Below are 23,482 nucleotides of genomic sequence, written 5' to 3'. Positions count from 1 at the left end.
CTGGCATGCAAAGGCATTTTGCTGGCATGTGTGCCTCAGGGTGGACAGCGGGGGAGCTGTGAGGGGCCCAGTCCTTGTTGGGGAATGGCTGCATTGCCACACTGTCCACCTCAAAGTGCCCATGCACCTGCTGCAGGCAGCAAGCCAGGTCGGGGCTCCATGGACCTGGTGCAGCTGCTTCTTGTCGCCTGCTGTGAGCAGCCTGGGCTGCGTGGCAGGCACATGCACCTCGGGGCAGACAGTGAGGCAGGGGCTGGGGCTTTGTTGCCACAACAAGGATCGCACCCCTCATGGCTCCCCCACTGTCCACCCCTGGCACACCAATATCTTACAGGTTGAGGTTGCAGGTGTTTTGCCCAAAAACGTTGCCACCCCCTGCTCTGGGGTCTAATGCCTCTTGTATAGTGTCTTTGACTTATTCTGACCTTGGTGCTAACTAATGAAGTAGGAATTATCAGAGCTCTATAGTACTCCATCTATCAAGGGAGATAAAAGGAAGATGCCTGTATGTATCAGTGTGTGTACGCTTTATATTATTCTGAGCCTGTTTCTATTCCCATTAACTTTGATGACTGTATCAGGCTCTTTGTTCCTCAAATTTATCTTGATCAGAATGGAGATGTCATACAAATTTTGACACGCATACTGTATTTTCAACAATCTTTAGTCACCAAACTTTTGGCAAGTGGAACGCTGGAGTTGTTTTAAAGAATGATTGGGTAGATTCGCAGACACAATGTGAATAGAAAATGTAATGTAAAAAAAAATCAGTTTAAACATTGTATAATGACAAAACCAGATTGTTTTCATTTGAAAACTCTTCGGTAAATATGTTCAGAGTATATATTTTGAACACTTGTGGTTTGTTTTGCTGCAGTTCGGGTGGCTGCATCCTGACTTGTTTCAGCATGCCATTTGGTTAACTGTGTACAATGTGCAAAGTGACTAGGGAATGTCTAATATGACCTAGTTACTCCAGCAGGATAGTCACAAGCTGTACATTTCATCTGTCATTTTATAAGTTGGAAGTTTCTGTGCTTTTGGGGACTAACACAAAACGATTCTTTCATGAAATGTTGTTTCTTGAGGTGATTTTTGTAGAAACCTCCAACAATATAATGGTAGCATTTTTTTAGTCATTTTGACTTTGCCTTAGATAATTACTTAAAGGGCAATTGGCTGTGGTATTTCAGGTTTATGCTCTAGGGATCATACCAGTAAGATTGTTTAGGGAATACTGAGCTGTGCTGTCACTAATTCTAGAAGATGGTTGTACTTTTAGGTTTTTCCATTCCAGCCTTGTCAGTGCACTCACTAAAATGGACTTTGATTACATTCATTTCATCACTTCGTTCCAGAAAAATGTATCTTCGTGGAGTATTGGCTGGAAAAAGTGCTATAAAAAAATAAGTGCAGGATTGAGAAGGAAAATGGTTGAGAGAGCCATTCATTTATGTATCAATCACTTTAGATAAATGTGTTTTATCTGCACGTAGTTCTGTAGTTGTGTGTGGTACTGACAAAATGTAAGCAGCATGACAAACCTCTGGTATCATAAATCCCGTCTTATTAAAATCTCCTAAGATTGATATAGGAACCTTTTGTTTTTCAAGGTATTGTTCCTCTGATATATCCAAGTTCATATATGTCTGTGCTGTAATTTGTTATAAACTCTTGTTGTGTGCATTACTGTACAGCCATGTATCCACAAATTAATGGTCATCTGCAAAAACAGAGTAATGCCAGTATTTCCTGAACCCTGTCTGAAGTCGTCTTCCCCTTATCCCATATGGCAGTATGGATTGGTTGGATATACTGCAATGTATTCCGTTTCCAGTGAAGTTCACAAATGGCAAAGTCCTGATACGTGTAAAGTCTTAAATATTTAAGTTCCTAAATTCAAAATCCTGAGTGGGTCAAATTCCTTTATTGATATTAAAAATGTGATTGTCATTGTTCCAGTGCATGTCATGCACAATACCGCATAAAAATGTATAATACACACTGGTTTTTCCCTTTAGTCCTTATCACTTTTAGTTATTTCTACCTGGTAGCTTCTCTCATTCTGAAGGAGGGTTGAGAGATGCTTAACCAGTATTTATTATTCTCTTGCTGTTTCTTCACTTCTAGATGGAAGTCCACTTGCATTTTGCATTTTTAGCAGTCAGATGCAACTCTGTGTCCTGCCTCAAACTTCCTGGAATTTCACACGTTGCCATGGCAGTCTGAGATTGTAATTTGGTAGAATTCTTAAAATTGAGGGGTTTTGTTTTATTTGGCTCTTGGATCCAATTGAGAGTTTGTTTTTGAGTTGTAGTGCTTACAGGCTGGAAAAACAAAGTGCCACCCCTGTCTCTACCGTAAGGTAAAAGAGGATGGTGGAAAGGTGAAAGGAGAGGTAGTAACAACTAAGGTGGTCAGGCAGTAATTTGCTGTGTCAAGATAATACACAGCTTTAATGACACAGTTGGGTATTCTTTGCTTTTAATATATAAGGGAAAAGGGAAGGCTGGTTGACTTCTTAAAGACTAAGTCGTTCAGAAAGGCATAAGCTTCCATAGGCTAAAGCCCTACTTCTAATGTATGAGGATGTCTGTCGTCTGCACAACCCCCATCACACCACAATTGTGATGTTTTTGTGGCTTTTTGAATTTTTGTTACAGTAACTCAGCTCAGGGGCTGGACAGGAGGGGAAGGAAAATGGAATGATCAACTCATTTTATACCATGCACGGACAGATACTTCTAGGTTCCCTTTCTGCATTTGCTATATTTGAGACTAACAGAGGCATAGCACCACTGCAGATAGTAAAATCATGTCATTAGAGCAACTATTTTTAGTTATTTCACTTGAGATGTGATGCTTTCTGTTTAGGAAAACTGTAAGTGTGCATCAAGCTGACTGACAAAATACATCAGGATACATGGCTGTTTCAAAATGTGTAAAATGCTCTGTAGGTGGTTAGCTTCATAAGCAGCTCTTCTTTGTTTATGATTTCTATAGTTTATGGTTTTTGCCACTAGAAGTCCTAGTCAGCAACCCACTGAAGTCAACAGAAGTCTCTTTCCATGGTTTCCTCTTGCCAGTAAACCTCTGAGTTCATAATATTCTCTGCCAGAATTCAGTCCAGGACCTCATAGGCATTCCTCCAACATACTCATCACACACACAGTAGACTTTCTATTTCCCTGTGCTCCATTCTTATTTTGTCCACACTGACATTGCATCTGTCCTTGTTTGATTGTCAGTAATCTTTATATATATAGATATATATATAGATATAAATAACTTCCTCTCTGCAAATGTTAATATTAATCATGCTGACTTAGAGCAGTTCACAAAGCCCAGTGCAAACAATGTGTTTAGAGCACTGTGCAAACAGTAAGTCATTAACCAATGTTTACTGTACCCCTATGGGACATGGAAGTAGGTATCCTTTATTCACATTTTTACTAATGAGGAAATTAAGTCAGAGGCTTGAAATGATTTACCCAAGGTCACAAAGGAGTTGGGAGTCAAGATCAGGAACCTTTTGCCTATATTTATGCTGCTGCTTTTTAAGCCGTATTTCGCTACAATGTGATATCTGATGCATAATAACTTTTCAGTAGTTACTCTCTGTAGTGATCACGCACATTTTTCCCTTGTACTGATGTAGCAGTGTACTGTGGGTATTTGCAAATGCCACCACATTAATGGTGACCATTACCGTTTAAATACATTTAAATGAATGTAGGTGGAGTTCTGTGGTAAGATGCTATGTCCTTATGCACCAGTTGACTCTGCTTTTAATGTTGCCAGGGAAGGGGCCTTCCACTGCTGCTGAACTGGCGCTAATCCAAAGCCAATCCCAGGAGCTAGTGTAGACCTCCCAGCTTTTTGCTCCTACTCAGTTTTCTTGCTTCTTGTGAGCTGGCAAGGCATTGTAGCTTACAAGAATTCTGTGCTCAAGTGGGTAATTGTAATTATCACTGCCCCGCAGGCACGCAAGCAATGAGCTGAGCTGAGCTGGCTAGAAGACTAGAGAGGGGTTGTGTGTGGCATATGTATGCCTGAGTCGCATGCATGTTTGTGCCTTTGTAATTAAATTTAATAGAAAACATGGCTTCTGAGCTAAGATGTGCAGCATAGCACATACACATATGAGTTCTTTTAGGAGAAAAATTCTATTTTCCTTGGACAGTGGTTGAGGTTTAAAAAATAAAAGAGTAACAGAGGACTATTTTAAGCCATTTCAGTCATCACCGTAAAATACGTTGGTCTTGCCTGCTCTGTTGGATTGATTGTGTTCTTCACTACTACATTTATTTATTTCTGTAGAATGCGAGAATTCAATACCTTCTAAATTAGATCAATAGAAGCATTTATGAACAATGCAGGCCTTGTCCGAGAGCTCTCTTACTTGTGCTCATGTAATTCTCCCTGGGAGTTGCAACCTAAGGGCTTGGATCCGTATTTAATGCACACTAAAACAGTAATGGTGTCTGGTTATACAGCCTTAATTGTTATGAACTGCTGTGTCTTTAATATGTTTTGTAATTTTATGCCATTAAGATTCAGCCCACCTTGAGCTTTATGCGTCTTTCAGTAACGCTGCCTCATCTGTTATTGTTCACTCAGAAGAAAACAGTATCTCACTTGGCTGCCTCCATTCTCTTCCCCCTGCCTCCCCCAGTTTTCATATCCTGTCACTATTAGGTGCCACAGAATCGCAGCTATGGCTTCCTTGACAAATAAATTAGTTTTCCTTAAAGGGACACTGTGTTGTTTTTTCTAATGGCATTTTTGTGTCACAGATAACTTGGATTATTGAAGTCTACTTTCTGAACAAAACAAATGAAAATTCTAGTTTCACCTCATATCCTCTTTGTTCATTTTAGCCCTTCGTTGAGTTTCTCATTCTTTTGTATTACAGCAGTACCTAGCAGCCCTAGTTACAGGAATTCCTCTCTATAAGAGTAAAAAACAGTCCTTGACATAAGCACTTTTAGAGCCAGATCAAGATAAGATGCAACCAGTGTGTTAAAAGTAAGATAAAAGGAGGACAAGGGAAACAATACTAAGATCACACACAACCATTTTTACTTGGATTCATGTTTTTTCTGTTACAGTACATGAACTGAACATTACCTATATTCCCCAGTGGTGGATCAGCTATTGTGCTAGATGCTACGTCGACAGTAAAGACTGCTGTTGGCCAAACAAGATAATTTAGAGATGGGTCATAGAAAGTAGGGTTGGAAGGGACCTCAGGAGGTCATCTAATCCAGCTTCCTCCCTCTCCCTTCAGAGCAGAAGTATCCCTGTCTAAACCATCCTAAGGCAAGGGAGAGGTGCATTTTATAGGCTAACTGAAAAGGCACGTTTATCCGGCCCGTGGGCACCTACCAACAAATGTGCTCTGCCCAGACCTCCTGTCCGCAAAGGTGCGAGCAAGGCGCCCACTTATACACACCCCTGCCTACACACCCTATTGCACTTCACTCCTGCCCTCGTAGGTGGAAGGGCCTGCCCTGGCCAGCACGCAGCCTCCAGGTGGGGCTCCTGCTGCCCCTGCTGCAGCCACTCCATGGGAACCTGCTCAGCTTCCCAGGTAACTTGCTCACTCTGGGCAGGAGGTAGGGTAGAGGGGCGGAGAGTGGGGAGCTGCAGCTGGGCAGGAGCATGGGGCTGGGGCTGGCGGCAGCTTGGCTGGGCAGCATGTGGGTGTGGGGACACCCCACACACTCCCCCACATTGCGAGCAGCCCCCATTGCCGGCAGCAGCAGCAGGCAGGGGTGCTCAGGGTGCTCATGCGTGGTGCAGGCCCTGGAGCCCAGCAGGGCATGGCTCTAGCCAGCGCTGCACGCAGGGGCAAGGAGCATAGCCTGCCCAGCTGACTCTATCATGGGGGCTCCCCTCAGCCAACCTGCAGCTCCTGCACTGGCACCAGGGGAAACCCTACGCTGGAGCCAGCTGCCTTTCCCACCCCCTGCTGCAAGTCCCCGGACTCCACAGGGAGTGGAGGGAGCCTTGCCCCCTGCTTACCCGCAGATTCCAGGGGCCTGCGGCAGGGGGTGGGGAAGGCAGCTGGCTCCAGCACAGGGTTCCCCTGGGTGCAAATGCAGGATCTGCCATTGTACTGCGCAGAGCCCCCACGATTGGGTTGGCTGAGCTCTTCGCCTCCACGCACAGCTCTGCTGGGTGCTAGTGCCCTGAGCACCCCAAACTGCTGCTGCTGCCAGCCGTGAGGGCTGTGCATCATGTGGGGGAGTTTGTGGGGATCCCCACCACCCTCCCTCACACCCCACAAATGTCACACACCCACACCTTGTCCCCACAACCCCCACCAACATAAACACACCCCAACATACCTTATGTTCCACCACACACCCCCACACACCTCACCATACACACACCCCCCTTTCTAGGGAAGCAAGGGGAGGGACTTCTGGTAGCAAAGGTGAGGGGTTTGGGGTGGGACTTCTGGTCCCAATAAGGAGACTGGGGGCAGGGCAACAGTTAGGGGGCAGGACTGCCGCCAAGGGGCAGGGCTACCCATGTGGCCCTGGACAGCTCACCAAAACTCATTCAGCGGCTCTCCTGCCAAAACAGTTGCCCGCCCTGTTCAAGTATTAGTTGGTACAAATGCTAGTCTGAAATAGCATTCACTCAAAAGAATTTACCACATTGAAGTAAGGTGATAGAAACCAAGGTGAAAATACCTAATGTTTGACTGAACTGCAAAAAGAAAATATATATAGTGAAATACATACCATCTTTCAGCATTGATGGTTTCAAGTCTTACTAATAGCACAGATGAGGAAATCTGGGGTTTTTTTAATCTGATTTTTAAATTAAGCGTCCTCTTATCCTTTTTATACTTGTGTATGAGAGCTGTTGGGCTAGTACAGGCAACCCCCGCTTAGTGCTCTTAATTGATTCCCGAAAAACTGAGCATTAAGTGAAATAACCAGGTTTTTTTTGATGAACCAACATGGAAACACAAACAAATTGGCACTAAATTGCGCAATGAGGCTGCACGCTATTGATGCGCTGTGGTACTAATGTACTCTCCTTGCCGCCATCTGTACAATGCCCATGAGCGTTATAACGAAACTCACTGACTGCTAAGTGGAATCAGGTATCAGTGTAAAATGAGCATTATAGCGAAATAGCGCTAAGCAAAACAACATTAAGCGGGGGTTGCCTGTATTTCATTAGAAAAGCAGTTGTTGATTATTGAATTACAATGTGTAAAAAAGATGTTTCCTTATTTATTTATGTAATAGCAGTTTATGTAGCTTAAAGAATTGTAGCTGTTATTTGAACTATAGAATGAGGGCCGTGCTTAACGATGATAGGAGTTCCATGAATCTAATGAGCCGAATTGTGATCTGTGACAGCTGGTCAAAACACTGGAAAGACTTTTTCTCAAAAACATTTCCCACTTTATTTTTGTTAAGCGTGTAATGTTAACTTGTGAAATACTTGAGAATTAATGTCAAGAGCCAATTAGGTCTCTCAGAAAAGTGCACAAATAAATGTAGGGGGTGACTAGTGCCATAACAAGAGTGAACAAAGTAGAAAATAAATATAGTGCTTGAAAAATCAACTCCCCTAAACCCCTCTGGCAAGTTAACAAAAGGCAGTTCCCAAAAAAAGGTCCCATGGTACCAAAGAGGCACAAATTCTCTAGCATTTAAGCTTTAGTTTAAAATATATGTGTGTGTAATATGTATGTACGTACATACACATCCCCATGCCCTACAGTAAATATATTATTGAGACTGTGAAGTCAAGCATAGGAAGTGCCAGAATTAAGGTTTTTACACAATCATACTTTGCTCCTTGGCACATAGGCATTATGATGTGCTCTTTAATCAAATGTAACAAAACCTTCAGATGCACAAACAGATTTCTATAACTCGAATTGACAAAGTGGTTCATCATCACACTAGTACTTTCTCTTTTTTTATCTGGACCAATCCCATAGAGGGGTTGGGACACTGCCTTAGTTATCAGACATTTGCTGACAGCAAAAGAAGGGTGAGACCTGGGAATCTTCAGGTCTGCTTTCACAACCTGGAAATAAATGTTCGTTACTTGGCACAACCTGTCTGCCTCTGAGTCCTGCCTCTGTCCCAGTTCCATTATTTTTGCTTACCTTGTTCCATTTTACACTCTGCATGGTACCCTATATCCAAGTCTGGCTTTTGGCCTTTCTGCATTTGAGTCAGTCATCTTTATACCCCATGCTTCATCCACATGGAATTGCTACCACAGGACACAGGCTCCCTTTTCTTAATTCAGATGCTCAGACGTGGCAAAGCCCATAGTTACAGTTGCAAGGGAACATACTCAGGGTAGTAGGAATTTATCCACTTAAATCCAAGTGGTCTCTACTCGTCATGTGAAACTGCAATATTTTTTTTTAAGTCTTTAATAACTTAGCCAGATTTGGGTGAATTTCCACAATGATGATAAAGGGCATATCCCTGAGACAAGGGCCACCACATGTCAAATTTCAGTTCTCTTCTCCAAAGTATGGGTGAACTAAAGTAAAAAAAGTCTATGAATTTTTTAACCTGGGCAAAACAGCATCTTTTCCATGGCCACCATCTGCCATTTAGTTGGAACACTGGAGTTGTTGCCTCTGGGCTTCCAGAATTAGACCTCACCTTTATCATTGGCCTCTGGTTAACAGATGTCTGGTAATTTTTTTTGATGTTCTAGCAACTAGGAGTGGAGTTATCCCAACAATGGGAAAGAAAGAAATTATGGTAGCTTAAGTGAGATGGGAGATGATCTACTAGTAACTTAACACAGATTCTTGGTTCTGCAGAAGCCTCCCTGATACTAAAGTGAAGATACTGAAAAGAAATGGGATAGTGCCAGGATCAAGTCGCCTAAGAGAAATCTGTATCCAGAATGAAGGGGAGAGATCCAGACACAGAGGGATGAGGACAATAGTGCTAGAAACTGATTATTTAGAAAGGTGGGTGGGTGGTTTCATGTTCATTGATATATCTCAGTCCTGGCAATTTTTAGCTGCTGGATACCAGGATCAGTAAAATCAAGGAATGGGTCAGCTAAATTGCTGTATGCTCAGGCCAGCAATGACTGGAATAATTGAAAAGGAGATTCAGGAGAATAATGTAAAGAATTTTGTCAAATGAATGTGAGAGCAGAATCAGACCCAGAGAACTGAAGGGCAAAAAAAAATCACAAATGCTTCTCAATCTGCAGGTTAGCATAGAGTTTTGCAGTTGGTGTTGAGATACTGAAGTTCAATCAAGAAAAACCTCTACTAAGGGAACCACATGGTACAGTGTGACTGGGACCAGGATTCCAAAACTGGGTCAGATTTGGTCAGTGAAAATCAACTTGGTTTGACCGCATCCTGAAAATATTATATATTTCACCACGGCTGGAAGAAATTATCAAGAAGATCCCAAACATTTCGCTGGCATAGGCAATTTTGAAGTGATAACTGAGGTGTACTGGCCCACATATTTGGAAGAGTGCCTTTCCTCAATAGCTGTAAACTGCTCCTTTCATAAGTACCAAATCCTTTTGCAGCATTTAAAAAAAAAAGAGATGTTTACAGTTTTATTTTTTTAAAGCGTGTAGCTGTCATAATAGAATTATGTTTGAACAAAAAGCAGCTGAAGACATCCAGCTGTCAAATGAGTCTCCTCAGCCTCTGACCCAAACTGAAATGAAAACTGCAGAGTTTACAGCTGAAAAATTATAGCAAAAATACTAGTCTTGAAACCCAAACTGACATCTTGAAGTACTCACAATGCTGTATGCAAAGGATGCAGTTGCTGGATCCATCTCAGTCTTCCTTTGCAGGAAAAAAAAACTTTTCATCCCTCCAGACATCTGAGCATCTGTGGGCTTACTGGTTCCCAGCATTGAATTTGGTGGTTTTTGGGTTTTGTTGTTGTTGGGTTTGTTTTGGGGGGTTTGGGGTTTTTTTTTGGTTTGTTTGTTTTTTTTTGGGGGGGGGGTTATAATTCAAATTATATTAGAACCAGACTCATTAACAGTTTCAGTGGAGGTAGAACAATAAAAGTAATATAAAGGAAACCCTCCTAACAAAATGTCAGCCCAGTGAGAAAGAGGAGGAGTCTGGCCTTAAGAGTAAAGAGAAAGGTTTGTCTTGGCAACTCAGCAGTATTTGCCTTACTGTTTCATCTATTGTGAAAGGTCAGTTTTGTTTTCTTACCCAATATAACTTAGAATTGTTCCTCCAGTGCTACAAAGATGAACTTCAGTATTACTTGCTGGTTTTTTTCTTTGGCATTTTAGTTGTATTCACCATCATGGGCCCATAATGCATTTTTCCCAGCTGTGAACTGGGTAATTGGGAATACAGAAGAAAGTGATGGATTTTTAACATCTTCCAAATAAAAATCTTTTTTTGACTCTTCTTAGGGTGTCCATTTGTCCCAGTTATCTGAGCCTATCATCCATTTCCACATGCCATCAGATAGATATCAGTTGTCAATTCCACCTCGCAATCCTTACCATTCTGGGTGCTTTCTCAATCTTTTTTGGTTCTTCTCTTCCATTCTGGGTGCTTTCTCAATCTTTTGGTTTAGCTGCTAATAGCGTATTCTCTGGTATTTGTGTGCACTGCATTTTAATTTCTAGTATTCTAATTGGAGATTATCATATTTTTTTATACAAGAGTAAAATGCAGAGAGCAACAGCCCTGAGACAGCAGACCAAAATTGCAGATTCAAAAGAGTATCCAAAAGTGTTTGGAATCAATATCTTGAAATAAACTATGTTTAGTCACCAAGCTACAGTTTATAAGGCAGCTGCAGATTATAAAGCAGTGATTTTCATCCGGGATGCCTTGAGATCCTTTTAGGGGTACCGTGCAGTACCAAGCAATGGTAGCACTGTTAAGTATGCAGACATGTTTCTCAAGATATGCCCAGAGACTTCAAATAGGAATCCATAGCGTTAAAACCATTCTACCCTGTTGTGGTCTTTGAGTTCTTTGCAGCAGAAAAATTGCTTTATTTATCTGTAGTCAAAAAAACAAGTGAAAACTAAAAGCTGGCAATTTCTGAGGGTTGCCTTGAATCACAAACTGTTGAGAACCACTGTTATAAGGACATATTTGTCATTAGTATAATTATTTAATTTATATAAAATATCAAAAGAGTGAAATGCAGTTTGAGTCCTTCTGTTGAACGTCTGTAATTTTACTTGTTCAGACTCCCCAACAAGAGACCTGGGGAAAATGACAACTTCAGAATAGCTCTGAAACGGCATTTCTGTTATTTGCAAAGTAACATATTGAACTCTGCTGTATCCCCATTGTTCTTTCTAGCAAGCTGACAGACTGTGTTGGAAATCATTCAGGTGGGACTTTGAGCCAGAATTTCAGGGGGGTCTTCATCACAAGTCTCTAATCTAGCTTCTATGGAGGTAGTGTTGAAAAGCTAATATACCTAGACTTTCAGCTATATTATGCTGCATTGTATTTATTTTGTTTAGGTGTGTGTTCGTATGAGGAGCTTATGTAAAAAGTGGAGAGTTCCAGGCATTCCTTAATGTGCAGATTATTTTTACTAGTTGATTATCTTTAAACGTAGTTCTGATTACCTCTTGGTTCTGAAGTGGGAATGCCCACGGTAGTCTGTGTGTACAGAAGATCCATTCCTATTCTATTTATCTAAATTATGTCTAGATCTGGTATTTTATACGTGGTACAGTTTAACCTGGATATATTTTGATTGTTTTACAGCTCCATTTAGCAGCCCTGGCATCACTAAAAGGAGACATAGTGGAGCTTAATAAACGACTGCAACAAACAGAAAGGGAACGGGACCTGCTGGAAAAGAAATTGGCAAAGGCACAGGTGAGTGGTGGCTGAAGATGCTGGAAATGGGCTATTCAAAGGTTGGGGTTTTTTTCCCCTTTCAAACAGAAAAAGAGAGTAAACTGCACCATAACACAAACATCAGCTAAAAGAAGGCATGAAGAATTTATTTCTTTTTGTCACAGTTTTTATTTATTTATGTTTGTATGTTCTAATGGCATAACTTGAGCTAACTGAATTATTTCTTGAACTTTTTTGGTTCAAAGCCAGCATAAATAATCAGCAGTAATAGGGAATATTTTAAAATAGATTAGAAAATATAAATAGATGCAAGGTCTGGTTGGCTTGAGTGACTAACTGTGGAGCCTTTAACTTCTTGGTCAGTACAAATACAGCCAAGATTAGTAGTGATCAAAATTCATTGTTACTCTGTAGTTGCTCACTAGTCCAGGAGAAATGATTTGGCTGTCTCCAGTCAAGTTTGTAATGGGCAGGTTTCAACATCAATATGATCACCCTTATAACTGATGCTCAGTAAAGAAGCCAAAGATTAAATAGGAATAAGATATGAACTCTTAAAAAATATTCTTTCAGAGCAGGATAAAGACAGGCAGAGAAAGGGGATGATAACATTTGAACTATAGCTTTCTGTGTTGCATGTCTTCTTTAGGCACAGAACATTTGTCTGCAAAGGCTGTTGCTCTTACACGTTTCAGATACCCTCCATTGACTTGAATATAAAAATGTACTCAGTTTCTTAGAGTTTAATGCCAGAAGGGGCCACTGGATTATCTAATCTGACTCTGAATATGTCACTGGCTGTTAAATATTTCACCCAGTTACACCTGTATCCAGGAACTTGTGTTTGGCTAAGGGTTGTCATCCAGTCTTGATCTGAAAACATCAAGAAGTTGAGACGCCATCATTGGTAGTTTGGAACTAACAACCCTCACTGTTTAGGAAAACTTTGTGCCTAATTTCTAATTTGAATGTGACTTTAAATCCCAAATGTTGTTTTTTGTTGCACCTTTTTCTGCTAGATTAGAGTCCTTTAATAACCAGCATGTTTTTTTCCCCACAGTGGTACTTGGTTTCAAATAATAATTTTTATAAGGTAAATGAATAGAAATACAAAGAGTTCATATACATAAGAGTTCCAGCATGGGCAACTGGTGCCACCTTACTTGGCGAGGAGGGGGAGGGGCCAGGATGTGCCCCCCTCACCCCCAGCAACCAGTCAGTGACTGGGGTTGGGGGATACCACACAGCTGATCCCACCGACTGGGGGGGTCCCCTCACAGCCAGTCTCACTCACTGGCTTCTGGAAGTGGCCGCAGCACTCCCACTCCCTGGCCGGCACTCACAGGGTGGGCACCAGTACTCCCGCTGGCCCCCCCCACCCCCGGTCCATCACCTAATTGCGGAGCATGGCCTGTCAAGGGGTACATGTGCACCCTCTGTGCATTGCCACTGTATTCCAAGGCTTTTTCTCCAGCCCTTGAATAAGTTTTCACTGCTCTATTTTTCATATTCTCCAAGTTCTTCAACCTCCTTTTAAAAACAACAGTAGAACTGTACCCACTGTTCTGTATTTTAGGAGTAGTCTCATCATAGAGCAGTGGTTTTTTTTAGACTCAAGGCACCCCTTGTTAGACTCAAAACACTCCTCAGAAAATGCTGTCTCTTTGCTTTCGCTTATTTTTAGACTACAGAAAAATAAAATAATTATTCTATGGCAGAGAACTCAAAGATCAAAACAAGTCAGAATGTTTTTGACATGGTAGAGTCTTATTTAGGGAAAATCTCTCGGTTCATCTTGTGAATTGTGTAGGCTTTCATGTCTAACAGTGCTAATACTGCACAGCACCCCATGGCAGTTTTATTAGGGACTTGTGGTAGCCCAGGATGCCATAGCACCCTGGTTAAGTATCACTGGCACAGAGCGGTAAAAGTATCTCCCTACTCTTTACTCCCCCCATTTATACACCCAAAGTTCACAATAATTCTTTTGCCACAGCATCTCTATGGGAATTCACATTGGCCATTCCAATCCCTAAAATTCTTCTCGGTTTGCTGCTTTCCAAGAGAGTCCCCCATTCTGAGATACAATTTGATACAAAAGTGTGCCCTTTGTTTGAATGGGGATTAATTTACCAAACTGTTCAGGCATTCTTTAAGTCTTCCCTGCCCTTATTACTATTTACTGTTTCTTCCAATCTGTCATCTACAGATTTTGTCAACCATAGTTTTATGTTTACTTCCAGATCCTTGATAAAAGAATTGAATGGCTTCCAGCTTAATATCAATGCCTGAACAACCCCATTTGAAACACCACAATAAATGATGATTCCCTGTTGGCATATACCTTTTTTGATTTGGTATTAACATATATTAAATGCATTAAGATTTGGCTTTCATGATATTATATAGTACTGATTTTTTTACATTTTTTGTGTGCTTGCTTGCAATGAAGTTATATTTCTGAATTTATATCACCGCAGTTATTTGCATGGCTGCATCCTATGATGTCATAAATGCATATAACTGCTGCTGGAGAACTACAAAAATGAAACCCTGCTGGTTCATCTTCACCCATGGAAATTAAACTAGCTGCATGCTGTGCTATATTTTGTTTAGGTTCATAAGCCTGTCAATTAAAATGGGAATAAATCTGTGTTGCTACCAGGCCAGGCGTGAATACTTAGCGGCAGTGTCTCAAATGCTTGTTGCAAGCCCTCTCTGTAGAGGTCTCTTAGGGCATTTTTACACATACTCTGGCAAGTGTTTCTTGGGGGAGCACACTTTAATAAGTGAGCCACCATAATTAGAAGTGCCTGATCATCATGTGCATCAGCATCCTTGTGCTGAAAAAATGGCAGTGAGGCACTTTAAACTAAAGCTTGTTCAACAAGCATTAGGTCCAAGTGCCCCACTGCCATTTTTCAGTATGGGGACACTGATGCATGTGATACTAGAATCTGCTGGAGCACATTCATATCCATGGTCCAGCAGACTCGTTTAATTGAGTCTGCTCTGACGCATTGGATTTCCAGCAGGTTGGAGCAGGCTCCCTGCACCTGTATAGTAGCCCTTATTGACTAAATTTGATCAGCAGGGCTGCAGGTTGCTTTTGCTTGCTATTAGGTATTCATTAAGGATCAGTTCAGTTGCATTTTGTAACTCCAGTTTGCAAAAGTACTAAACAATAAAAGTCACATGTCCTTTTACATTGAGACCTTTTTTTAGTATGAGAAAGATAGTAAGAAATTGAGGAAAGATGAGGAATAATCTGAAGTTAAGAATTTCCAGATTGTGTCAGGTGAGTGGTCTATTTTAGAAGTGGTCAATCTGTGTACATATACTGTAAGTGGCATGAGCAGCCTCTTTGTGTGGCATGCGACTGATCAGGGAGGGAGCAGGGAACACAATGGTGGGGCAGATTGAAGAAGGCAGAGCAGTGGATCAAGCAGAACACAGAAAGCACAGTAACATGTCGAGCAAGGGGTGGGGTTCGGAGTGGTACTGAGGGAGTGTGCAGGGTTTACCTTGTGCCATGTCTGCCAAGAAGGTTGGCTACCACTGGTCTATCTAGTCAAGGTTCTTACTCCCTGTCAGAGGGCAATGAAAGAAATCCTACGTCCATGACAATCTTCTTACCAGGGAGGGCTTACCTGCCTTGTTTGCCTTTAGCAAAAACTCTATCATTAATTGTTTAATGTCTGTAAAGTGTTATGAGGGTGTGAAATATTTGGCTGTTGATCCTAGAGAGTCCTGAGAACTGTGTAAACAGCTAAGAGTAATAAAGTTTGGTGTTTCTAAGGGTAGTGCCAACTTGCATTTCATCCAAATGTATATTTTGCAAAAACCAAAAGTAAGATCAGTTGAACTGTTTATATTGAATTTTAAGAATCCAACCAAAACAGTTTTTAAAGCAAATAAATCATCCTCTACAGTAATTACAAGCCAAATGTTATGACATTGTGTTGGGTCAGGAGAGCCAAAGGATGAAATTGACCCAAAAGGATAGATATAGATTAAATTCAAGCTAATGGGTCTATTTGCATTGCCATGGTGAGGATTTCCAAAAGCAAAGAAACACAACAGGCGAGGAAGGTGAACCTGTGTATAAATTAGGTTTTTAGTTTTAATAATTTGTGGTAGTATTAGTAATATAAGTAAAACCACTATAATGTAGGTACTCTTTCTGTTTTATTAAAAAAAAATAACCCAAAACAAAAAGTGGACCAGATTCTGAATTGTGTCCATTAGGAGTCTATGCCCAGGAGGTACAGGGCAAATTCTGTGCTGACCCCAGGGAAAATCAGAGCAGTCAGGAAGGTTGGAGGCAATTTTTGAAAGGTTTTTAGCCTTGCTGGTTTAGTCGGGCAAAGTGCAGGGGGGATTTGAATGTTTATAGACTAACTAAATCAGAGATGTTACAACGTACACTTTTGTAAGCAGAGGGCTTACTTCAGCAAATGCTGTGAAGGGACTGCAGAAAACAGAGCTACTAAATAGAAAGGAGTGATTAGAATACAAAGCATAGGAAAGGGGAGAGGAAAAAGGAGAAGGCACTGCAGAGAGGCAAGGTGGGCAGGAGAGTGAAAAACAAAGTAGGTTAACACACTAAGGGGCAAGGGGCTTATAAAAGCTCGAAGTAATGGGATAATAATTCGTAGTCTCAGATTAAACCATACTTAACACAATCTAGTCCGTGATGATTTCTTGTTCTGCAGTTTCCCATACATTTTAAAAGCTTTGTTGGCTAAGAACAGCTACTCTGAGGTCAGCGATGGAATATCCAGGGAGGTTTAAGTGTCACCCAGGGGTGCCCGCCTGCTTCAGATGTTTGAAAAGTAGTCTCTGCCCTCTTCTCCCTCCCCTAAAATAAACACCACAGGACATGCACCTGCAAAGAGGACTGTGGGGAAAAATAGATCCCTTATCATGATGCCAAAGGAAGAGAGAAAATCCATTGTTCTTTGGGGGCATTCTCGTTTGGTTATTACTGCTTTCAAATAGCTGGAGTTCCTTAAAGAGCACATGTAAGTGCTCTATAGTGCTTTATAATTGGTCCCCAGTTTTCTGCTGAAATATTTTTTGGACCAAAAAATGGTTTTCCACTAAATGTTTTTTCATGAAGTTTCCACATTGTGTAGAACATGTTGTTGTTTTCTAATCAAAACCCCAACATTTTAAAAATGGAAGTTTTTAACTTGTAAAACTGCAGGGATGCCTTGTAGTGGGGAGTTATAGTCTGGCTACTTTGTGATTCTTCCCTGTGTTCTGTATTCCCCAACTAAATACCAGCTGTTTCCCGTTTTACTCTCCAGAGGACAGATAAAAGATCCAATGAATTGTTGAACTTAATCCTTTATAGAGATCAGAACACTAATAAAAGGGGATTAAAGTCACATGTTTATTTTATTTGAAGTTGTGGTGGATGTGGAGGGTATTGCAAAAGTTGATGGAAATAAGGAGGCCATATTAAAAATATAAAGTAAACACGATGCATCATGACCATTCTTGCAGTCCTCCTGAGCTGAGTATGCCTAAAACATGTTTTCTTCTTTGTTTGTATTCCCTTCACTTTGATTTATTATTAACATTAGCATTCAGTTCTTCATACAGACTCTCAATCTTGGAATTATTTTTTCATCTTTTTCTTCCCTTCTGCACTCCACCATTCTTGTCCTCATCAAAACCTGTCACCTCTAAAATGTATCACTTCATCAATCTGAATAGCTGCCACATGGGGCCAAGAAGGAATGTTTTTCTCCTCCTGTTGCATATCATGGGGTATTTTTTCACTGGACATCGGTTGCAGCCAAACTGGGGATTTTGATTAGGGTGTGCTAAATGTTCTGCTGGGACTAAAACCTAGAGATTTCTGGCTAGAAGGTCTTGCCCCTCTGCTCAGGATCAGGCAGATCACTACATTTGGGGTCAGGAAGGAATTTTACCCTTTGGTCAGATTGGTACAGAGAATGCATTGTTTTGCCTTCTCTGTAGTGGGGGGCTTGACCCTCTTTCTTGGATCTCTCAAGTGTGTTTTGATAACATCTGCAGCTGCAGGACACTGACAGTCATTGTCCCCCTCCTTTACCTGTGGTAGGTTAGGTTGTAGATTTAGCAATAGATTAGACAAGGATTTGTATGGGATGATTTGGATAGGGATGATGCTGCTTCAGGCTGGGAATTGGACTAAACAACTTCCAGAGGTTTTTTTCACTCCTCCTGTCCTATAATTCTGTGATTCAAAAGTTCACAGGGCATACATTTCAGATATAGAGCAAGTAGATTAATGACTAGGAATCTGTATTCAAAGGGACTGAAGAATAGCATTTGAATTACCATAATGAGCCATATTTAACCAATATTGAACTACTTCTGTCTTCCTGGGCTTTCTTTCAGCTCAGTCAACATCTCAGATGTGCATCAGAACAGATGACTGCTGTGGCATCTCATTATTAAACTCACTGTTGTAGTTAGTTGTAGTGTCTCCAATGGGTCTGTGGCCCATTGGAGAGAAATATCAGTGATTTTGGAGACCATCAGAGTATAGGTGGGTTTAAAAGCCATGAGAAGAGGTAAGGTCATTGGAAGACAAATGTGTAGCGAGGAAAGACTTGGTCCCTGAATTGTTCTGTTTGCTATCTCCAAAATGAACAAACGAGGAGGAAAAATAAGAGGTGAGATCAGCAGTACAGGGACAGCAAACACGAAAAGGAAGAGAGAGAAGTTGTTTAGAATTTATATAAAAAGGAGTAATTTAAAGGTTTAGCGGAGTGAAGAGACAGAAGCCTAATTACAGGGATGAGATCAAATGGCAAATAGGAAGGAACAGAACGGGCACACAGATCAATGCAGTGCCATGCAGTAGTACCCAAGCTAGCTAGGCTACTAGAAGCAGTATAGTCATGCAGTAAAAATTCAGATCAGTCTCCTGCCATATTTATCAGTTCCATTCCTAGCTATAATGTCTACCCTTTTGTTTCTTTCAGTTTTTTCCCCATGTTTTTGTTCCTCCTTTTGGGCACCTATACGTGAGCGCAGAGGCTGGAATTCTCGCCTGTTTAATTCTAGTGTGACTAATTGAGTCTGTTGGAGCGAAGCAATTGCTATGCTCCAGGAGCCTCTTGCACGTCATGTATCAGCATCCCCATGCTTAAAAATGGCAGTGGGGATCAAATGAGCTTTAGTTCAAGTACCCCACCACCTTTTTTTAAATGTGAGGATGCTGATGCAGGGGATGCGGCAGCACTTTTAATTAGAGTGGCTCTTGGAGCTGCTCTAATTAAAGTACCACCTCCCACCCCCGGAGTATGTGTAACAGTGGCCTTTGTCTGCTATTATCAGCATGAGACGGTTTGCTTCTAAGGTTCACTGACTCCTCTAGAAGCATTTTACTGTTCCAGAGACCAGCTTGCCCATTCCTTAGATGGCATGTTGTCTGTTGCCATATCCTATGCCTCAGATATCCCAATTTATCTTATGTGGCTTTGACTTTCAGCACAGGCAGCAAGAACAAGCTACTACATCCCCATCCATGGATCTCATAAATCTGCCTTCCTCTCCCTGCTCCTCATATGTCCCTTCTTTCTTATGCCACTACTAATAACTTTTTGTAAATAGTTCTACAAACTACTGCACATCCTAACTAACACTAAAACAACCCACTCTGCCCTCTTGTATCCAAAACGAAAAAGCACTTCTGTATCTCTGACGTGTAACCCACAGTAAATGATACAAAACGAATGCAGGTCCACTTCTGGTTTTGATTTAAACCAAGCTATAATGCATGGCCATGCATAGAGTTTACCTACCTCTGCCAAATGGACATTTTTCTTGTTTGAACTCTTACAAAACTAGTGAATTTGAAGCTTTAGAAGGGAGTTGGCTCTGAGGAAAATATTTGCAGAAATCCATGAGACCAAAAATAGGCAAAGCTCATGATGCTCTTGTTTTAACATGCTGCAAAAAGAGAAGCTGAGCTATAAGGATTAAAATATTCATTAAAGCTTGATTAGTCTTCAGTAGCAGAAAAGGAAACACAGAAGCTACATATAGTTGAATTTCTATAAATGTTTCTTTTTCCAAAGTTGATTCGAGGTCCCCTCTTCTTTAGGACGGGTAAAAGAACACATTCCTAAAGGCCTTCATTGTCGGGATGTGCCATATATCTCAGAGCTTGGCAATTTTGTTATGCTCTTTTTAAAGAAAAATATTGACAGTTGATGCCATGAAAAAAATGTATTTGGAGATGGGCAGCGGGGGTTTGAAATTTGAGAATTTCAAGCTACTTACTGCTCCTCTCTGTTCTGCTCCTTCGGTAATTCCACAAGCAACCTCACAGTGCTCCACACATGAATTACCCAGCTTTATCAGTACAGTAGTACGCCTTTCTCTGTAAGCTAGACAGAAGAGAAGGTGGAGGAGCAGACTCCTAGAGAGGGGGAAATCCAAAACACTTCATACTCTTGTTTTTGGATGAGGAGACTTGACTTCACAAAAGGAACAGCTTTATTTTGTTTTATTGTAAATGACTTGAAATCAAGACACATTCTGTCATTCAATAAGTGAGCTAAAATCATTAGAAATTAATATTAAAATCCCATATTGATCCTATATTGTTGGTATCTCACCCCACTTGAAATTTAAATACATTTAAGGGGTAGAAACAGGCAAACGCTGGAGGGAATGTGGTCAGTTGGGAGGATGCTACCACAGGTGGTGGATGTGTCCCATAATTGAACTGCTCTAGAAGAAGGCTGGAGACATGGTGAGGGAAATGCCAGGATGGAAACTATCAGCTAACTTCTTAGCATTCGTATGGATCCATCCTGTGAACTCTGCAACATATAAGTGTCATAAGGAATTGATTACTAATTGTCTATCTAGTGGCTGCAAAAATTAGTTGCAAAAGCCTGGAAGTGAATTAACACCCTTGAGATCACAGCCTTATTAAAAAAAAATTGGAAAGTTTTAGGAGTGGAAAAGTTGTCCTGTTGAGTCGATGTTCTACAGGGGAGATGGCAAAATGAAGCTTGCTTGGAAATCTGGTGGAAATTTTTGGAAGAATCTTCTATTGTCTCCAAACCAGAAAATTTGAGAAATGTTTTTAATATTGAAGTGCAAGTTTTTGAGCTAACACTAGTTTGGAATAAATTTGAGATTTGGGCATAGAGATGAGTGGAGGATGGTAGGATTTGCATTGCGCAGAGTTCTGGGGAAGAAGAGGGAATGTCAGGCAGGATGAAAGTAGCTTTATAAATAAAAATGTCTGACAACCTCCAATCCCACTCAGTTTAAACCGTTCTGTTGTTTGGACAAAAATGTTAGCTCTTTAGAGCCTGCTAGGCAGGTGTTGGTTTTTTGGTGTATATGGGCTTTTTTAAAACTAATTCAAGTCATGACTTTTGCTCTTCCTGAATTATTTTGTTACTGGAATTACTTTTACTTCATGAAGGTGCCTGAGGCTCTGGGGGTTTGTTACTATAGCACTGAGGTTAGGATTTGGTCTAATCGTCTAACTGAGTACAGTAAGGGTAACACAAAGGATGAGGCTGTTACTGTTTTGTTTATGGTAGGTTTCTATGCATTAACAGGCAATGACACACTTTTGCTGAGCTGATATCCTGGGGCTGAAATATTTTCTTTTATCCTCTCACTTCATAATCCTGATACTCTGGTGGTGGTTTCATGTTATGGCTCTTATCCAGAAGATCAGATTTAAGAGGCAAAGGCATTCTCAGACATGGTAAATTGATTCAATGAAGCAACTTGTAGTTTGTCCCCGAACAAGGTTAGCTTGCTTAACCTAAAAACTTTACCAAAACCACTTTTTTTCTGGTACCTGGTCTTCAATTGCAATCCCATTCAGGAATCTGTAGCTTATCCTTGTACTTTCTCTCTGCAATGCCCTTAAATGTCAGTCAGGCAACTAGATAGGAGGCCAGAACAAAGCTGAAGAGGAAGGGGGGAGTCTGAGTCACTTATGTCATAACTGTAAGGTTGAAGATGGATTAAAAGGACTAAATACATGCATCTTGGCTAGGAAAGGACGAGGGCATGAAAAATCTTGTGATATTTGAAAGATGTAAACAATGAGGTGAAATAATTTAGCATAATGAAATGACATTTAATAACAACAGCAGAATTAAATAAGCAAAAGGCAGTTTTAGATTGAATATTAGAAAGTTCATTTTAACATTGAGTGACACAGAGTAAGTTTGGGCCAAAAGCTGTGTTGTGTGACACAACCTAGGGGTAAACACTGAATAATAGGCAGTAAAACAAATAAAATTCTGGCTTGCATCTACCAATGCATGTCAAGTAAAACCCAATAAGCCATTCTCCTGCTTTACTCTGCCTTAATGAGGCCTCAGATGGAGTACTGCATCCAATTCTGGGCTCCACGCTTTAGAAAGGAAATGGAGAAGCTTGAGAGAGTCCAGAGGAGAGCCACACGCATGATGAGAGGTCAAGAAAACAGGCCTTATGAGGAGAAGCTGAGAGGCATGGGACTCTTCAGCCTGGAGAAGTGAAGGCTCAGGGGTGACTTGGTGGCAGCCTATAAGTATATAAGGGTGTTCATCAGGAACTGGCAGGACGTCTGTTCACCAGGGCACCCCAAGGGAAAACAGGGTCTAACAGTCACAAACTGCTGGAAGGCCATTGTAGACTAGACAAAAGGAAAAACTTTACTGTCTGAGTCTCCGGAGTCTGGAATAGACTCCCCACAGAAGTGCTGCAAGCACCTACCATGGATACCTTTATGAAATGTGTGGATGCTTATCTTGCTGGGGTGATCTGACCCCAGCTGACAGCCTGCCCCTTGGGCAGGGGGCTGGACCCAATGATCTTGCAAGGTCCCTTCCAGCCCTAATGTCTATAAAATCTTATGAAATCTATTAAATCCTGGTTAGTAGATAGACTTGATATGCCCTTCCTTCTCTAGATTGTACAATTCAAAACTATGTGTTCCCCCCTTTTGAATGCTATTTAAAGAAGAATCACTTCACCTTTCAGGACGCACCAGCCAAGTATCCTTAGGCTTATTTCCCACCAAACCAGCTTGCAGCCTCTCCTAGGGCATAGTGGTTCCTGCTTCTGCCTTTTGTGTTTCCACATTTTGTTGCCCCAGTGACCCTTTTAAACAGAACTTGAAATAGTTCCAGTGCACACGTTTCACTGATATCTTTAAAACATTTGTTGCTCTTTGTTGTTCACGTTATATGTCTGTCACTGTATAAAGATTATTGTGAAAAATGGTGCAATGATGAGAGACAGAAAGCAAGTCTGATAATGTCTGAGAATGGCTAGAGTCCATTAGTGGGAGTGGGTATATCTTCAGTCAAGATAAGGAATTATTCAGCTTTTCAGGGCGCAGAGAAATTAAATCTGTTGTTGTAGGCTTTTTATTTATTGTTAGAAAAATAATTATTAAACACTATCAGAAATGTCCTTTCAGGGTTTTTTTTTTAAAACACACACACTGTGCAGATAATTCACTGAACTGGATAATGCTGAGACACTGTTTGTGGTCATCAAAGTATATCACAGGAAATTTGGTTTAGAAAGGTACAGTAAGCAGCTTTTTCTTTCCATTTTTCTTGCACTTAACCTGTATCTAGTATTTCTGTGAAGCTGTTGTTT

General features: G+C 41.0%; 1 protein-coding gene across 2 annotated transcripts in view; it reads left to right on the top strand.

Annotated features, from left to right (window-relative positions):
* MCC (mutated in colorectal cancers) overlaps positions 1 to 23,482 on the top strand; it is a 377,421-nt gene that overhangs the window by 226,910 nt on the left and 127,029 nt on the right. For both annotated transcript variants that reach the window (XM_019517272.1, XM_019517273.1), the window contains one exon: positions 11,750 to 11,863. In XM_019517272.1, the coding sequence (XP_019372817.1) occupies positions 11,750 to 11,863 (114 nt within the window). The remainder of the gene's footprint in view (positions 1 to 11,749; positions 11,864 to 23,482) is intronic.

Source organism: Gavialis gangeticus, unplaced genomic scaffold, assembly GCF_001723915.1.
Source record: "Gavialis gangeticus isolate Ggan-Ray unplaced genomic scaffold, GavGan_comp1, whole genome shotgun sequence".
Classification (NCBI taxonomy): Eukaryota; Metazoa; Chordata; order Crocodylia; family Gavialidae; genus Gavialis; species Gavialis gangeticus.
Note: the sequence above shows the minus strand (reverse complement) of the source record. Positions and strands in the feature narration are given on the sequence as shown.